We start from the raw sequence: 15430 nt of genomic DNA on the forward strand, positions 1-15430 counted from the left end.
TGGAATGGCAGTGGAGGAGACCAGTGTGGTTTAGAGATGAAAAATCATCAGGCGTTATGGAGAAAGCAAACACCTTTCAATGGCAGGAGATATGGAAAAACCTAGTCATGTTGACCTCTTTTTCAGATGTATCTCAGATTCTGGAATTATAGCATAATAGGAATTCCTTCCAAATCCACAAAGCAATGGTTCCTATCCCTGCCTTGCAAAGGCTTAATGACTCTAGCAGCAGTAAGACTAGGAGCAAACAGTAAAATATCATCTCCTATCTCTCAGTTTTGTCTTGCACTGTATTACAAAGAGCATCATGGGCAAAGATTTAAAATGGGAAGAAATGCTAAGTATTCATTTTAAATATACATGGGCTCAGTGCTTGCCTCGCTCAGACCCTAAAAGGGGTTTATACAGAGTCTTAATATCTAATAATTGATGTATGGTTGAGTCATAGATGAATCCCCTCTCTCCCTAGCCATAAAAATGCTACCCCACTTGAATCTGACTTCTGTAATAATATTCCTAACTAGAGAAAAAGTCAAACTTAGGCATCATCTGACTTAGGTTCATGTCCCAACTTCCGTGCTTACTCGTTCTGTGACTTACCCTTCAACCTCAGGAGAGCCATTGAACCCCTTGGAGCTATACTTTGCTTCTCTATAAATTGGTCACAATAGTTCACCAATGCTATAGGCTTGTTTTGGTTGTCAAATCATGTGATATTATGTGTGTGATAAGTGAGAATCATCCTTCATATTTCTGTAGTGTTGTACAGTTTACAGCATGGCTTTTATGTGCACACTCTTCTTTGCACCTGGTAGTAATCCTGGGAGGTTGATTCTTACAGCTAAGTCAACCGGGGCTCAAGGATATTAAGTGAGTCTCTCATAACTAAGTAGTGGCATGGCCAGACCAGGAGTCCTCTGATTCCTGCTGCTGTCTTCTGCAGCCTACCCTCCTTCCACAAGTACTTATCAAGTGCCTATGATGTGTCAGGTGCTGGGGACACAGTGGTGAACCTCAGCCCAACCAGCTGCATGTTGTCTCTGGTCATGAAACTCAGCAGCCACCCCACCTCGAACAGCAAATAACACCTTTAATACATACTGTCATAGGCCGAGCGCAGTGGCTCATGCCTATAATCCCAGCACTCTGGGAGACCAAGGTAGGTGGATCACTTGAAGTCAGGAGTCTGAGACCAGTCTGGTCAACATGGTGAAACTCGGTCTCTACTAAAAGTTTCAAAATTAGCTGGGCTTCATGGCACGTGCCTGTAGTTCCAGCTGCTTGGGAAGCTGAGGCAGGAGAATCGCTTGAATCCAGGAGGTGGATGTTGCAGTGAGCGGAGATCGTGCCACTGCACTCCAGCTTGGGTGACAGGGCAAGACTCCGTATCAAAAAAAAAAAAAGCTACATAATAGGTTGCTGGAAGACAGGGGCCAGGCCTTTTCCTCTGGGCACATGGTAGGTACTTAATAAACACCAGGCAGACATTTCTCCAGGAAGCATTCCTTAGCTGTCTCCTCTCCTACCTTCCAAAGGTCACAGAGAACCCTGGGCTTACCTCTGTGGCTGCAGTCACTGTGCTGATTCTCATGTCTGTTTACTTGTCTATTTCTTGGCTATCCTGTTAGCTGCATGGGGGAGCAACAGATCTGATTTGATTTGGTATTGCTAGTGTAAGACATAGACCTTGGTGCTCAATATATGCTTGTGAAAAATCACTGAAGAAGTCATAAACGGGGAGCAGAAAATCAAAAGCATTAGGTCAAAAGATATCAGAGGATTCACGGAGCAGGGAAAAATGTCCTGTTTTCTTCCTTAAAATCTCAACTATGCTCCAGGAGGCACACGGGAACACACTCTGTACCACATGCAGATTTCTTGCTGGAGAGACAAGAAGAAGAGCTTAGTACCTGCAAGACTTGTTTATTCAGTATCAGGCTTCAGTTTGCCCACATCTGGACTTCATTAGTTCCTCCCCACCCCTCCATCTCCCTTTATCTGCAAGAGCCCTGCCAAGAAAACAAGGTTCCCCAACATTGCCTCCTCATTAAAGACTAGTCGAATTTTCAACTCTGAAAAATGTGCAGTTGTGCTGGCCCAGTGGTGCGTTAGTGGGAGACCCAGTCCCCCAGTTTACAATCCTCTACATCTGTGCAATTACCAAGACCACCAACAGAGAGAGGCCACATTAATCCTTCAACTGTGTTGTCCCCTGATCAGATGGCTACGGAGTTCTTCTGAGACCTTATTATCCCTGGGGGAACAGTGGGAGGGGGCATCTATTTGTGATTTAACGAACCCAGGCATGGAGATTGCACTAAATTTTCATTTGTTCCCTTTCTCCACCACCCGCACTCACTCTCATGTCCTGGAAGAAGTGAGAACAGCAGCAATTCTTCCTTAGTTAGGTACAGCTCTTAGGGATTCATGACTATTTGAAAAACTAATACAAAGTTGATGATATTGTCCATTTGAAGTGATAATGCTTAGGAGGCCGAGAAATACTTTCTGTGAGGGGCAGTGTGTGTTGGGGATGGGGTGGAGAATCAGATAACATTTATGAGCTATTTAATGGACCGGAAACTCATGTCTTATCTTAAATCCTCTTCAACAGCTGTGTGAGGTTGCTATTATTTACCGCATTTGACAAATGAGGGAGGACACCGAGGCTTATAAGGGTGAAGTGACTAGCCTGAGGTTACTCTGCTTAGTGAATGGGGGAACACGAATTAAAACCTAAGTCTGGCTTTCAAGCCTAAGTGCTTTAACAGATGCTAATGACGGCCCACTCTGGTCAGTGCTAAGTAGAGTGCTCTTTATTTAGTTAGCTATAAAAGCTTTTAGTTACTGGGCTTGGAGAGCTAAATGTATGGAGGAAGATAAAACATCTAGAACACTGGGCAGATGACTGCCTAAGATTGACAGTGTGCATCAATGGTTTGAAGAGATGGTGATCACCTGTTGTGTGTAGGTAGGTACAGGGTGATACCTCCCTTATAACAAGCAGCTTTGTGATAGGCACCTTGGCCTATAAGCTGATGTGTAAAATACAAATCTTGCCTTTGGATCTTACAGTTTAAAGGGAATTCAAGGCAAGTACAAGACTGACTATAGGATTAGACCCTCAAGGAAAGGAAATAATTAGTCTGAAAATAAGAAGAGAGTCAGGGCAGTGCATGGTGGTGGCTGCTAGGGAGGGGAGAGCTTCAAGGACAAAACATGTCAAATGCTGCAGATGTCTGAGGTCTAAATAAAGTGCTATGGGAGTTCAGAGGAAGAGCACTTAAGGCTAACACTTATGCCAAGACTTCATCATCATCATCAGCATTCACCAAGCACTTGTCCCATATAATTTTCACCACAACCCTGCTTCTGATACTGTCATAATCTTCATTTTTAGAGATGAGGAAACTGAGACTTAGAGAGAGCTCAGTTGTACAAGACTCAAGTCAAAGAGCCAAACTCTAACCCAGGACACTAGTTGGCACTTGAGCTCTACTTTAAGGCATAAGTGGGATTTTCGTCAGAGAACCTGACCTGGGCAGAAGGCGTTGCTTCAGCAATGTTAGAGACTTCAAAACAATGAAGTGTTTTCAGGGAATGTAGAGCAGACCTGTTTGGCTGAATGAATGGAATATAAGGAAGTAGACAAGGTTACAGTAAAAAAAGAAGATTGTGGCAAGATTGTGAAGATCCTTGAATGCTGAGGAATTTTTACTCTGGCTAATTGGCTAGAGGTTGGTGAGAGTATTTTAAGTGAGCTTGGTCAATTTTCTAATCAAGGTAAGGATGAGGCCTGAACCACAGTGGTGGCCATGCAAGGGGAATAGAGAGAAAAAGATAGATGCAAGAGACCTTGCAAAAGCCAGATGGACAAAGGGATGAGAGAGAGGAAGGAGTCTAAGATTGCACATCTTTGTCAGTCATATGCTTGGTGGCACCTTGAGCAGAAATAGAGGGAAGAGAAGTGAAGTTTGGGATAGGAGTGGGAATGGGTGTGACTTTAGACTTGGTTAATTTGAAAGGCTAATAACATCTCTAGTTGGGAAGAGTTAGCAGAAGACTGGAATTGGGCCAATTAGGGGAAAAGGGTAGGCTGAAACTAGAGAGAGAGAGAGATGGCCTTTTGAAGGTCATCTTCACAGAGCTAATAATTGAAGCTATTGAAGCAGCTGAGATCACAGCAGAACGCCAGGAACAAAGTCCTAGGGAAGACCCACATTTATTTAGAAGTAGTAACAAAAGCATGCTGGTGTGATATTAAGGAAGCCTAGGACATTCAAGGCAAAAAAAAAGAGTAAGAGGTTTCAGTAGGCAATGCTGCAGAAAGAACAGCCAGGAGATTCTTGCCTGAACTGGCAGGGTTGGGCAGTCAGGAGGCCCATGACTCTGAGTCCCTGACTTTTGGGAAAATAATGATGCTTTATGCTTCAGACTCTCTTCTTCATGAGACTTATAGGCACAGGGCAGCCACTGCTAATTTCAACCATAAATAGCTTCTGTAGCCCCTCTCTGGCCTCTTTGCTGTCTTTATTCTAGATATTGGAGTTCTGACTTACCCATAAAACCCAGAAATTACACTGGTATCTTTGGACAGATCTCTGTCTTCATTACCTTTCCCAGATGGTGAGGCACTGATCTCCTGAAAAAGGCTGAAAATGGTAACCAAGTGACAGAAGAATCAGAGAATAAATTTCTAATCAACTATTTCTAGTTACTTAAGATGCCTCACTTTATTGCAGTAGATGGAGCAATCAGCTCCAGAGAAAATACAGCCATACATCGGTCTCCATCCTTAGAAACAGGACCCAGATACATTATATTTTTCCTTTCCTTTGGGACTGAGAACTAAAGTGAGAGAGGTTATTCTCCCTTCATGATTCTCCATCATCAATGGTTTGTTGAATTAATCTTTTCTGGGCGAAAGAAGTTCATCAATTCATGTAACCGAGATGTAAAAGAACAACTTGACCCTCTGTGGCTACCAGGAACTTAGAGGTGCAGGTGCCTTTCAAGATGGCAGGCGCTTAGTGGGCGTTCTGTGAACATCTGTCTCTCTGGAGACATACATGCTACCACCTAGTAGGACTTCTAAGAGAAGGCCAACTCGATGTCATTGGGATCAGCACAGGAATTAGAATGAGGAAGTCCCAGCTGCAGTGATGGTCTTCCTGCTGTCTCATTTTTATCAAGAGTGATTCACTGCCCTCTCTGGCCTTCATCATACTCATTTATATAAGTGTTGGTAATAATTTAGTAATTCATATGGTGTTGTGAGAAGCAAACAGTATAGTGGATGTGAAAGTACTTTGTAAGCTGTAAAGTACTAAGCAAATATTATTAAAGCAGATCAGAGTATAGGAAAGTTTGTCCTTCAGACTCAGCAGTGGAAGATGAGTTCTCAGTCTCTGAAAGAGAGATTGTTAGGCTGCTGTGCAAAGATACTACTTTTCTTGCGATAGTTTATAAATACAGTGGAATGTTAAAAATAACACAAAACAGTAGAGTAGGGTTGTCCCTTCTGCTCTGGGTTTAGACTTTGCTTCTGTCTTGATCAGCTGAAAAAGACATACTAGATGAAATGATCAGAAGCAATGTCATCTGTACACACATTTTCTGGTCCTACCCTGGAGGGGTGGTAGTTCCAAACTCTTCAGTTAGGTATGGTATCGTCCAAGGAGCTCTTGGAAGAGATATTCTCTACAAAACATGTTTTTTATTTGTTTGTTTGTTTGTTGTCTTCTCCAATGGAGGGAATAAAAAAGTTAACTTTTGTAGGGCTCTCCTGCTAGGTGCCAGGTGATTGACATATCACCTTATCTAATTCCCTGGCAATCCTGCCGGGTAGATATTATTAACCTTACTTTATAGATGAGGACACCTAAGCCCAGAGAGGTAAAGTCACAAGCCTAAGGTAATGGACAAGATTCAGACAGGTTTTTCTGGCTACAACGTTGTTGCTTCTTTCACCACCTCATGCGCTATCATTTCCCAAAAGTCTATCCTAATTTTTCTTCATATTTCCTCTCCGTAACAGTTAAATATTTGTAAATATGTGGGCAGTTGAGGTCTTTTTCACCAGAGAAGACAGGAAGAGGAGCTGTCTTGCAGTTGGAGCCAACCTCTCTCCAAACTGCAGCCCTTCTCAGGCAAGGACTGATCCCTTTCTGTCCCCTTGTAGCTTAATTGCAATGCTTTCCCATTTTATTAGTTTCCAGATTCTGTGCCAAGTGCTTTAAAAGGCAGGTAGGGGAGAATTCTCTGCTTGCCTGGCAGCCTGCCATCACCCCCAGAATCTGTTGCTTGCTGTTTCAGAAAGGGATCAACATTGAAGGCATTTTTCTCAGCAGTGAAATTTACATATCAGAACCTTGCTGACTGAGGCAGAAATGAGGGCTCTGGGGGCAGGAGTCTGGGAGTGGGGACTGAGTCTTTGTAGGGGGAGGGGGAGGGAAGAGCTTATTTTATTACCCAGGAATAAAAACATTGTGAGTAATGAATAAAGTCCGAAAGCAGTAAATCTGGGACTCCAGAGTTAGGTGTGTAACGTGTCGGAGAACAATTTAAGCCTTCGCCTCGTCTGTGGAGGTGAGGTATTCAGGCTGCCTTTCACAGCCCAAATTTCATTAAATAGACTTTTAAGGGTTAGGATTACAAGAAGCCAAGTCCGGCTGGTTCATAATGATGATTTATGGCTGTGTTGTCGACTCCTCGACCCTTCTATACAAGGGGATAGAGAAAATGCATAATTTGTTGCTCATTCACTCTAAAATCTGTCAAGGCTGCCCCAGAAGCCATGTGGTCCTGGAGTCATGTGTCTGCTAAATGGCTTCAGCCTGACCCTCTCCTTAAAAATCTGCAATTGCTCTCCTACGGTGGAAATTGGTTTTAATAACAATAGAAATAATAAAATTAACTCAATGTAGCCTGCTGTGGGTCTTTAAGCTTAAGTCAGAATACCTGGGCTCTACTCTTAACTCTGTCACTTACTGGCCTCAAATCCTTCAGAAAAGTCACTATCTCCCAGAGCCTTAGTATCTCCATCCATAGAATGGAATATCTTCTTCACAGAGATTAAATGAAACTACAGTACAAAATAAATGTAGGGGATGGCTGCTGTTAACATTATTATTAAGAATTTGAGGTACTCCAAAATGTTCTTTTCATCTGCTTGTCTTCCCATGAGTGAAGGAAACATTTCACTTTGCAATTTACTATCTTAAGACTGACACTAAAAATGGAAGTTTTAGAGATGGGACATTAGAGCTGAAAAGAATCCCTGAATTGTAGTCAAACCCTGTCTCCCTGAAAGTGACTAGAGCACAAAGGTGACTCATCTGAGATTAATCAGTAAATTCATGCAAGAGATGCTAATTTGTAGTGGAAACTCACATGTTCTTTCTCAGCATCAAACAGGAAATTGTGTTGACTGATCCTCAGGCCACACCTGCTTAGAAACAGTTCCTTAATCTGTAGCAGTGGCTGGTTCAGAGAACCAGGGAGCAATCTGAGGTCAGGGATTTTGCCTGGGGCCTTGGTTCTGCTCCCTGCTTCTGGTGTCATCTCTGAGCAAGTAACTTTCCTCTGCTATTGCTTATTACCTGTGCTTGGTTGGCAGGCTAGTGGTGGATGGTGAACATAGCCCAGGAGAGTTGAGAATAAATGTCATTGCAGTTATGAAGTCATCAATCAGTCTAGCACCCTCATTTTACAAATGCAGAAACCAATTTATCCTAATTTCACTAAACAAGTAGGGACTTGAACCTTGGCTACTTGACTCCTAGTTCAGTGCTCTTCCTGCTGCATAAAAAATCTCGTATGACTTATAAGTAAGGAAGAATAAAAAAGAGTAAGAGAACACGATTGTGGTAATAAACATCTGGAACTTGTTTGCCTGTGAGGTTACATAGGGTAAATGTATAAACAGGTTCAAAAGGGGAATTAGATCATGAATGGTAGGAAAGAATGCTGGGCAGGGAGTCAGTGCACCTGGGTTTAATCTTTAGATGGGAGCTCATTTGGACCTAAGTTTCTTCTAAATATAATGGTCCCTTTCATTAATGACTTGCCATGCTTCTCGGAGTTTAATCTCTGCAACGTGTTATCAAAGCATTCTTGGTAATGTTGAGGGGATCCTTCCAATTTTGTAATAAGGCAACTTTGAGGACTACCGTCCTGCTCCCTTTCATTCATTTGTTCCTTCAACTTATAGTCTTTGAGCATCTATGCAGGGTCACATACTAGTTTTACTCTCTCAGGAAACGGCTATGCCAAGATGCTGGCTAAAGTAGCCTTTGACTGTGTTCCTCTAATACAGAATTGTACTCAATATGATCTGGGAAAACGAAATGTAGCTCTTATATATAAAGCATTTATAAACACAGAGTCACTGTGTCAATGTTGGCAGTGATAGTAGCTGTTCTCGCTGCTGCACCTGTTTGTCCCTGGGCCCAGCTGGTGTTTCCTTCCTACATGGTCGTCCTTCCCCAGACTTTGGAGCCCTTGAGGATCTTGATCAGACCTCATGCCTTGATGCTTTCCTCCACTGTAAAAGAATATTGGGAGCCTTTGCAAAGGAGTGTCCAGATATGCCAGACTATTGCTTCCCTTGTGGTTGTGCACATGCCCTCTTCCCTCTGAAAGGGCAAGTGTAGCTCATCATCCTGCCCTGGGAGGAAGTGTGAAGGGACTTTTGTGGTGAGTGATGAGTTGACCATCACTGTCTCTGGGCTGTGGTTACAAGCAGGAAGTGCCCATGGCTGGGCTGTGGAGTTAAGACAAAGGCAGCAGGGTGTGTGGTTGTACACATCATAGGCATTTACCTTATAGAACATCAGCTGTCCCCCATCCTTAATGTAAATGATGTCACTATATCTATCTTGAGCATCAGGATTTCATGACACAAAGAATCTAAAAGCAATGTCTGGCATATAATAGGTAATCTGTAATTGGTGGATTGTTTTCAGTAGTGATAAATCTCTACGCATCATATCATAGATACAGTGTGAAAATCAAGAAGGATTTGAGAAGGGTCTTCAGGATCAGAGAAGACCACACAGGCTGACTGGAGGAAATTCACAAACACTGAAGGGCATCGTACTACAAGTTTCTTAGTTTTTAGACTGGTATTCTATTCATCACATTCTGCTTCTAAAAAGTAAAAGTATCATTCTCTATGGTCTAGGTCATTTCCCATTCATGTTATCCTATTTGAACCAACAGCTGCAAAGGTGAGCAGCCTCCTTTTATGGAGCGGGAGGCCGAAGCTTGGAGGGCATAGATTATTGCTGAAGGATACCAGATTGGTGGTAGAGTCTGGATTCCCCAGGACTTAACCGTGGTATATCCACCTCTTCATACAGAAACTCTCACCATGGCCAATGTCAGCACGAGGCTGAGGCCCTTACTAGAGTCAGGTCATTGTCTGTGATCCTTTACCCCAAATCCCAGAATCCCGAGATTTGCTCAGACCCTGTGACATCATAGCTACCCTTAACCTTGTCCTTGATTCTTCATTTAGTATTTCTTTTCTATAGTTAAGTTCTTGTCTCTCCCTTAAAAATATATATATATAGGGAGAGAGGGAGAGAGATACACACACACACACACGTATATGCATATAAATATATTATAAATATATTTGTATATTTTTGTTGTTACAAAGGTATTACATGGTCATGTAGGGCTTAAAACACCCAACTCTATTAGCACTTTGATCTTTCCTTCTGTGCATATTTGTGTCTGTATATTTCATAACTAGAAAATTAGGACACTCCTTTGCAAATATTGAATATTCTCTTATGTTGTTAAATATCCTTTACAGCATCAGTGTTAATGATGAATCTTGATACCATCTAATTCCCCTATTGGATTCCTTTTAGATCATCACGGGGGAATTCTACCGGATCTATTACCTGAAGAAGTCGCGGTCGACGATTCAGAACCCCTACGTGGCAGCACTCTATAAGCAAGTGGGCTGCTTCCTCTTTGGCTGTGCCATCAGCCAGTCTTTCACAGACATTGCCAAAGTGTCCATAGGGCGCCTGCGTCCTCACTTCTTGAGTGTCTGCAACCCTGATTTCAGCCAGATCAACTGCTCTGAAGGCTACATTCAGAACTACAGATGCAGAGGTGATGATAGCAAAGTCCAGGAAGCCAGGTGAGACACCACCTCCCCATGGCCAGAGCCTGGACCCCTTTGATACAGTGCAGTTCAGTGAGCACTTACTAGCTGGTCCCTAGTTTAGATGGGTGAATAAGACATAGTTCCTATTCTTGAGGAACTCATAGTCAGATGACTGAGACAGATATGTAAATCAATACTTCCAATATAGCATTGGTAAGTACATTCATTTATTCATTCTTTTGTTTATTCATGCATTCATGGGTGCCTGCTATGTTCCAGGCGTGGGTCCAAAGCACTGTGAAGGATGCAAAAGTGAACAGGGCATAGTGCCTACTCTCAAGGTTACAGTCTGGGGAGGGAAGACAGACAGACAAGTGTGTATCAGGGATGTGAATACGGCTGTTTCATGGCCCTCTCTTGCTCTTACAGGAAGTCCTTCTTCTCTGGCCATGCCTCCTTCTCCATGTACACTATGCTGTATTTGGTGGTAAGTACCCACCCTTTGATCTGAGTAGTGCTCAGTTCCAGCTTCCATCCCTTCTGATATCATAGCCCTCAAAATAGTTAGGAGCATGACATCACTGTGAAATCCTTGAAAAAGAGGTTAGCTAGAAAAGTTAGGTTTAATTCTGAGCTCTGCCACTGCCTTAGCAGAAGTTATTTTACTTTCCAGTTTTTCCCCCCGTTTTTCAAATAAAAGTAGTATTTGCCATAGCTGCTTGATAAGCATTGTGGACGCATTTTGAAATTTTAAAGCGATAAAGACACTTGTATTAGGTTGGTGCAAGAGTAATTGAGGTTTTTGCCATTACAAAAACCCCTGGACTATATTACTTAAATGGCAAAAACCAATTACTCTTGCACCAACCTAAATATAACATTTTAGGGTACAAGCACTGTTTCTGAAAATCTGTTGCGGGAAAAGATTGCTAAGTAAGGCTCAGAGAATTAAAGTGAACTGCCAAAATGTACATAAACACCAGGACTGTTGCTAAAGCCCAAACCTTCTGATAAATTTTTTTGCAACGTTCACCATGTCAGTCGTCCGTATTCTACGGATGGAAGGGCTTTAAGGATTATCATTACCTAAGTATTTAGAATAATTTTGAGTTTTGCAAAATACTTCTGCTCCATGAGGACGCATGACTTCATAACAACACTGTGAAGTATAAAATCCATGCCCCATTTCTCAAATCCACAGATCAAGGCCCAGAGAGGATAAGCAGCATGTTTGAGTTCCTTCAACCAGTGGTGGAACGATGATTTGATTCTCATGTTGCTCTTCTCATGGCCATGTCGGCTCTGATTTCCTGGAGACGGTTGGGCAATGCAGGTGAAGTGCCCTGCTTGCCTCCAGCTGCCCGGCAGATAGAGGGCTAGTCTGTTTTTCTTTGTCAGTTACATGTGGGTTTCCCTGCCTTTCCTCTCCCCTTGAATGAGGTCCGTGTGTGCCAAGGCACTTCCTGCTTTCAGCCGCTTTGATGGAATTCAGAGTGAGAAGGTGCTGAGAGGTCAGACATAGCTCAGAGGAGCACAAACTGTTTGAAAAAAGAACATTTTGATTTCTACTTATTTAAAAAGCATAATTAGGAATTGGGAAAAACAACAGAAAGTTTGTTTGATTTATTTATCTTTTTCCCCTAATCCTTTCCAAGTTTAGAGGCCTCTAAACTAAGCCAACATTGGCTTCCCATTACTGAGGATGCAGAGCTGAAAGATGGGCCCCAACCTATGATAACATGAAACGTGGATGTTGTGTGTTCATGAATAACACTTCCCTCCATTCTTCATCTTATTGTTTTTGTTTTGCTCTTAGAAAGGAAAATTTAGCAAAGATATTTAGGTTCCTGCTCCCTGTGTATATTTTACCCAGGGCTGGAAACAATTTTAAAAATGTAATTTCGGTGTTTTATAAAAGTGCTTAGAGGAACTGGGTATGTGTTCACTTTTTTCATATCCCTTCATTTTATTCCGAAAGAAAAATACTGGATTGTTTTGAAGCCAGCACTGTGCACTGTGGCCTTCACAGCTGCACAACAGGTGAAGATGCTGACACGCTTTGGATGCCTTTTGTGTGCCAGGCACCATATCTACTTACTCTGTGGCATTTTCTTTTCAGTGACCTGATGAGGTGTATTTTGATTATCCTATCCAATTTGAATCTAAGCAGTTTAGTAACAAAAATTCCACCATCAGTAAGAGGCAGAAAAGGTATTTGCAGGCCAGACTCCAACATTGTTATATGTTCTTTTTGTTGTACTGTGCTACAAAACCCACAAACAAACAAAAACCAGACCTCTTCAGGATGAACTTAAGGAATATTTCCTTTTAACCCTAACTTAAATTTTGCCTGAAGGAGACCTGTCTCCTTTTGCTTTGATGGTTGAGATGTCCCCTCCCTCCCGTCCCCAACTCCGATTACCTCCTTACCAGCTAGAGATCTTTATGGGGATGATGGGTGAGATGTATATTTTGACTGAAGGTTTATTTGCATCCCTCAAAGGGAGGAAAAAGTTGTAGTTCTTCCATATTGCTGGAAGGAAGGAAGAGAAAGAGGGAAGGAGGAGGAAGGGAAGAGAGAGGGAAGAAGGAGAGCCTCCTTTGGCTGGGCACGGTGGCTTATACCTGTAATCTCAGCACTTTAAGAGGCCAAGGTGAGAGAATTCCTTGAGGCCAGCAGTTTGAGACAAGTCTGGACAACATAGGGAAACCGTGTCTCTTTAAAAAAGTAAACGACAAGAAGAAAGAGAGCCTCCTTAATCTATCCTCTTTTTAGCATAGTATTATATCCCTGACCTCCTACCCCACTGTGCACATACATTCTTCAGAACTCTTGTACAAACCCACATTCAACACTCACAACTCACATATACAACACATGTGTACACAGCTGTGTTTTTAGCTCTAAGGTTATCTTGCCCTAAAACAACCAGTGAAGATAAGGGCCAAAAGTAAGGATGGCACTCTTTGCCGGGGCATGTGCTTATGTGATATTACAGAGAAATCCCAACTCTTCTAACATCTGATCTGCAAAACTTTCTTTGTTGCTGCTGCTGTTCTCTCTTTTTTTTTTTTTTTTTTTTTTTTTTTTTTTGAGACAAGATCTCATTTTGTCACCCAGAATGGAGCACAGTGGCACCGTCTTGGCTCACTGCAACCTCTGACTCCTGGACTCAGGTGATCCTTCCACCTCAGCCACCTGAGTAGCTGGGACCACAGGCGCATGCCACCACACCCAGCTAATTTTTGTATTTTTTTTGTAGAGATAAGGCTTTGCCATGCTGGCCAGGCTGGTTTTGAACTCCTGGGCTCAAGCGATTCAACCACCTTGGCCTCCCAAAGCGCTGGGACTACAGATGTGAGCCTCTATGCTCGGTCGATTTGCAAAACTTTCTCTTTTTTTTTTTTTTTTTTTTTTTGAGATAGAGTCTCGCTGTGTTGCCTAGGCTAGAGTGCAGTGGTTCAATCTCGGCTCACTGCAACCTCCGCCTCCCAGATTCAAGCAATTCTCCTGCCTTAGACTCCCAAGTAGCTGGGATTACAGGCGCGTGGCACCACAGCCAGCAAATTTTTGTATTTTTAATAGAGACAGGGTTTCACCATATTGGCCAGGCTGGTCTTGAACTCCTGACCTCAGGTGATCCACCCACCTTGGCCTCCCAAAGTATTGGGATTACAGGCTTGAGCCACTAGACTTGGCTGATTTGCAAAACTTTCTTAAAAAAGTTGACACCATTTAGGCCCCGCAGAGGAGGTGGGAAACTCTGCTGTTAGTCCAAGAAGCCCTTAGACCCTCCCTCAGGGCTTTTATGTTGGGCTTCAGGAAGTGCTGGAGTTGGGCAAATAGACTGGCCTCCCCGGTGCACCCTGTGCTGTTTTTTTGTTCATGCAGCCTGTGATTCATAGCTTCCCTGGGGTGCTGGGGAGAATCACATTTGAGTCAGCCAGGTTCAGCATTGACAGCTTTTGTCTTTAGAATCAAGCAGATGTGGAATCAAATCTGGCTGTATCCGTGACTAACTCTGAAGCCATGAGTGGGTTACATAGCTTTAGAGCCTCAGCGTACTCATCTGTAAAGTGGAAGTGATCTTGTCTATTTTGCAGAGTTGTTGCCACTTTTCCTCTCTGGACCCCACTTTCCCCGTCTGTCAGATGAAAGAGTGGGATGAGATGGCCTGTCTGTTTATCTCTCAATCACTATGGCTCTATTTGAAAAAAGTTTGAACTGCTCTAAGTGCTAAAAAGGAAGATGGGGAGCCATCAAGACAAACTTATGCCTACATTACCATCGAGTTCAGAGAATAGCAGACCGGAAGCACCAGCCAGCTCCACTCCAGGCCTTTCAGCAGCAGCCACTTCTGGAGCCTCCATAACTTTAAGAGCACTTCATGTTTGGTCAATGAATAAATTTTGCCAAATGATGAGCTTGGAAAAACCATGCCCCAAACACCAAATTATCTCTGCACACAGAAGCTTAAGGGTGAGGTTAAGGCTTGTTAGAGATTAATGCAAGTTCTAATTAAAACACACACACACAAACCCACAGCATATATAAACATAAAGTATGCTTTATACCTCTGAGCCCTGGCTTGAACCCCAGAGGACCACATCTGGATTGACCCTGCACCTCCATGGTTGGAGATTGAGGATGACATACTATCTGGATAAAATGTCAACACCAGGGCAGACACCAATTCATGCAGCACACCTGGTGTCTGCTCTGTTGTGCTGGGTCCTGCCCTTAAGGAACTCACCTGTGCATCCAACATTCAGCATTTGGTACTTGCTTAGTGAGGGACTATGATGCACCTAGCACCAGGCTAGGAGTGGGAATGGGGAGATGGTTACCGCCCTGGCATAATTTAGTCTAAAGAAATAGTACACAATGATAATAGTCTGATACATTGTCCCTCGGGGCAAGGGGATGCGTAGGTTATATTATGGACTCTCAGAATTGTGACCCCTAGGCTAACCTGGAGCAGAGAGTGGCAGTAGAGGTAGTTAGTCACATGAAGATAGAGGAGACTGGAAGAACTACGTGTGTGAAGGTGAAAAGGAGGAGGTGATTTGGAGAACTGCAGGTATTCAGTTCAGTACAGCTTGGATGGCTGCTAGGAACCAGGGAATGGAGGGCACGCTTGAGAGTGGAAAATACCTTTGGGATCAGTCCCAGCTCCTCATTTTGCAGGTGCATTAGGCAGCCACTTTGTGTCAAGGCCTTTCCTTAGCTGCTGTTCTCCCCGCACCCCACCCTGAAATCTGCACCTTGCCCCCTCCCCTTCTTTAGAAGCCTTTCCTGACTAT

The 15430-nt window shown here is 43.1% G+C and overlaps 1 protein-coding gene across 1 annotated transcript in view; it reads left to right on the forward strand.

Moving 5' to 3' along the window:
• PLPP3 (phospholipid phosphatase 3) overlaps positions 1-15430 on the forward strand; it is an 84182-nt gene that overhangs the window by 44142 nt on the left and 24610 nt on the right. Inside the window, exons 3-4 of the mRNA XM_005543252.5 lie at positions 9882-10159; positions 10556-10613. Of these exons, the coding sequence (XP_005543309.1) occupies positions 9882-10159; positions 10556-10613 (336 nt within the window). The remainder of the gene's footprint in view (positions 1-9881; positions 10160-10555; positions 10614-15430) is intronic.

This window comes from Macaca fascicularis, chromosome 1 (assembly GCF_037993035.2).
Source record: "Macaca fascicularis isolate 582-1 chromosome 1, T2T-MFA8v1.1".
NCBI classification, from domain to species: Eukaryota; Metazoa; Chordata; class Mammalia; order Primates; family Cercopithecidae; genus Macaca; species Macaca fascicularis.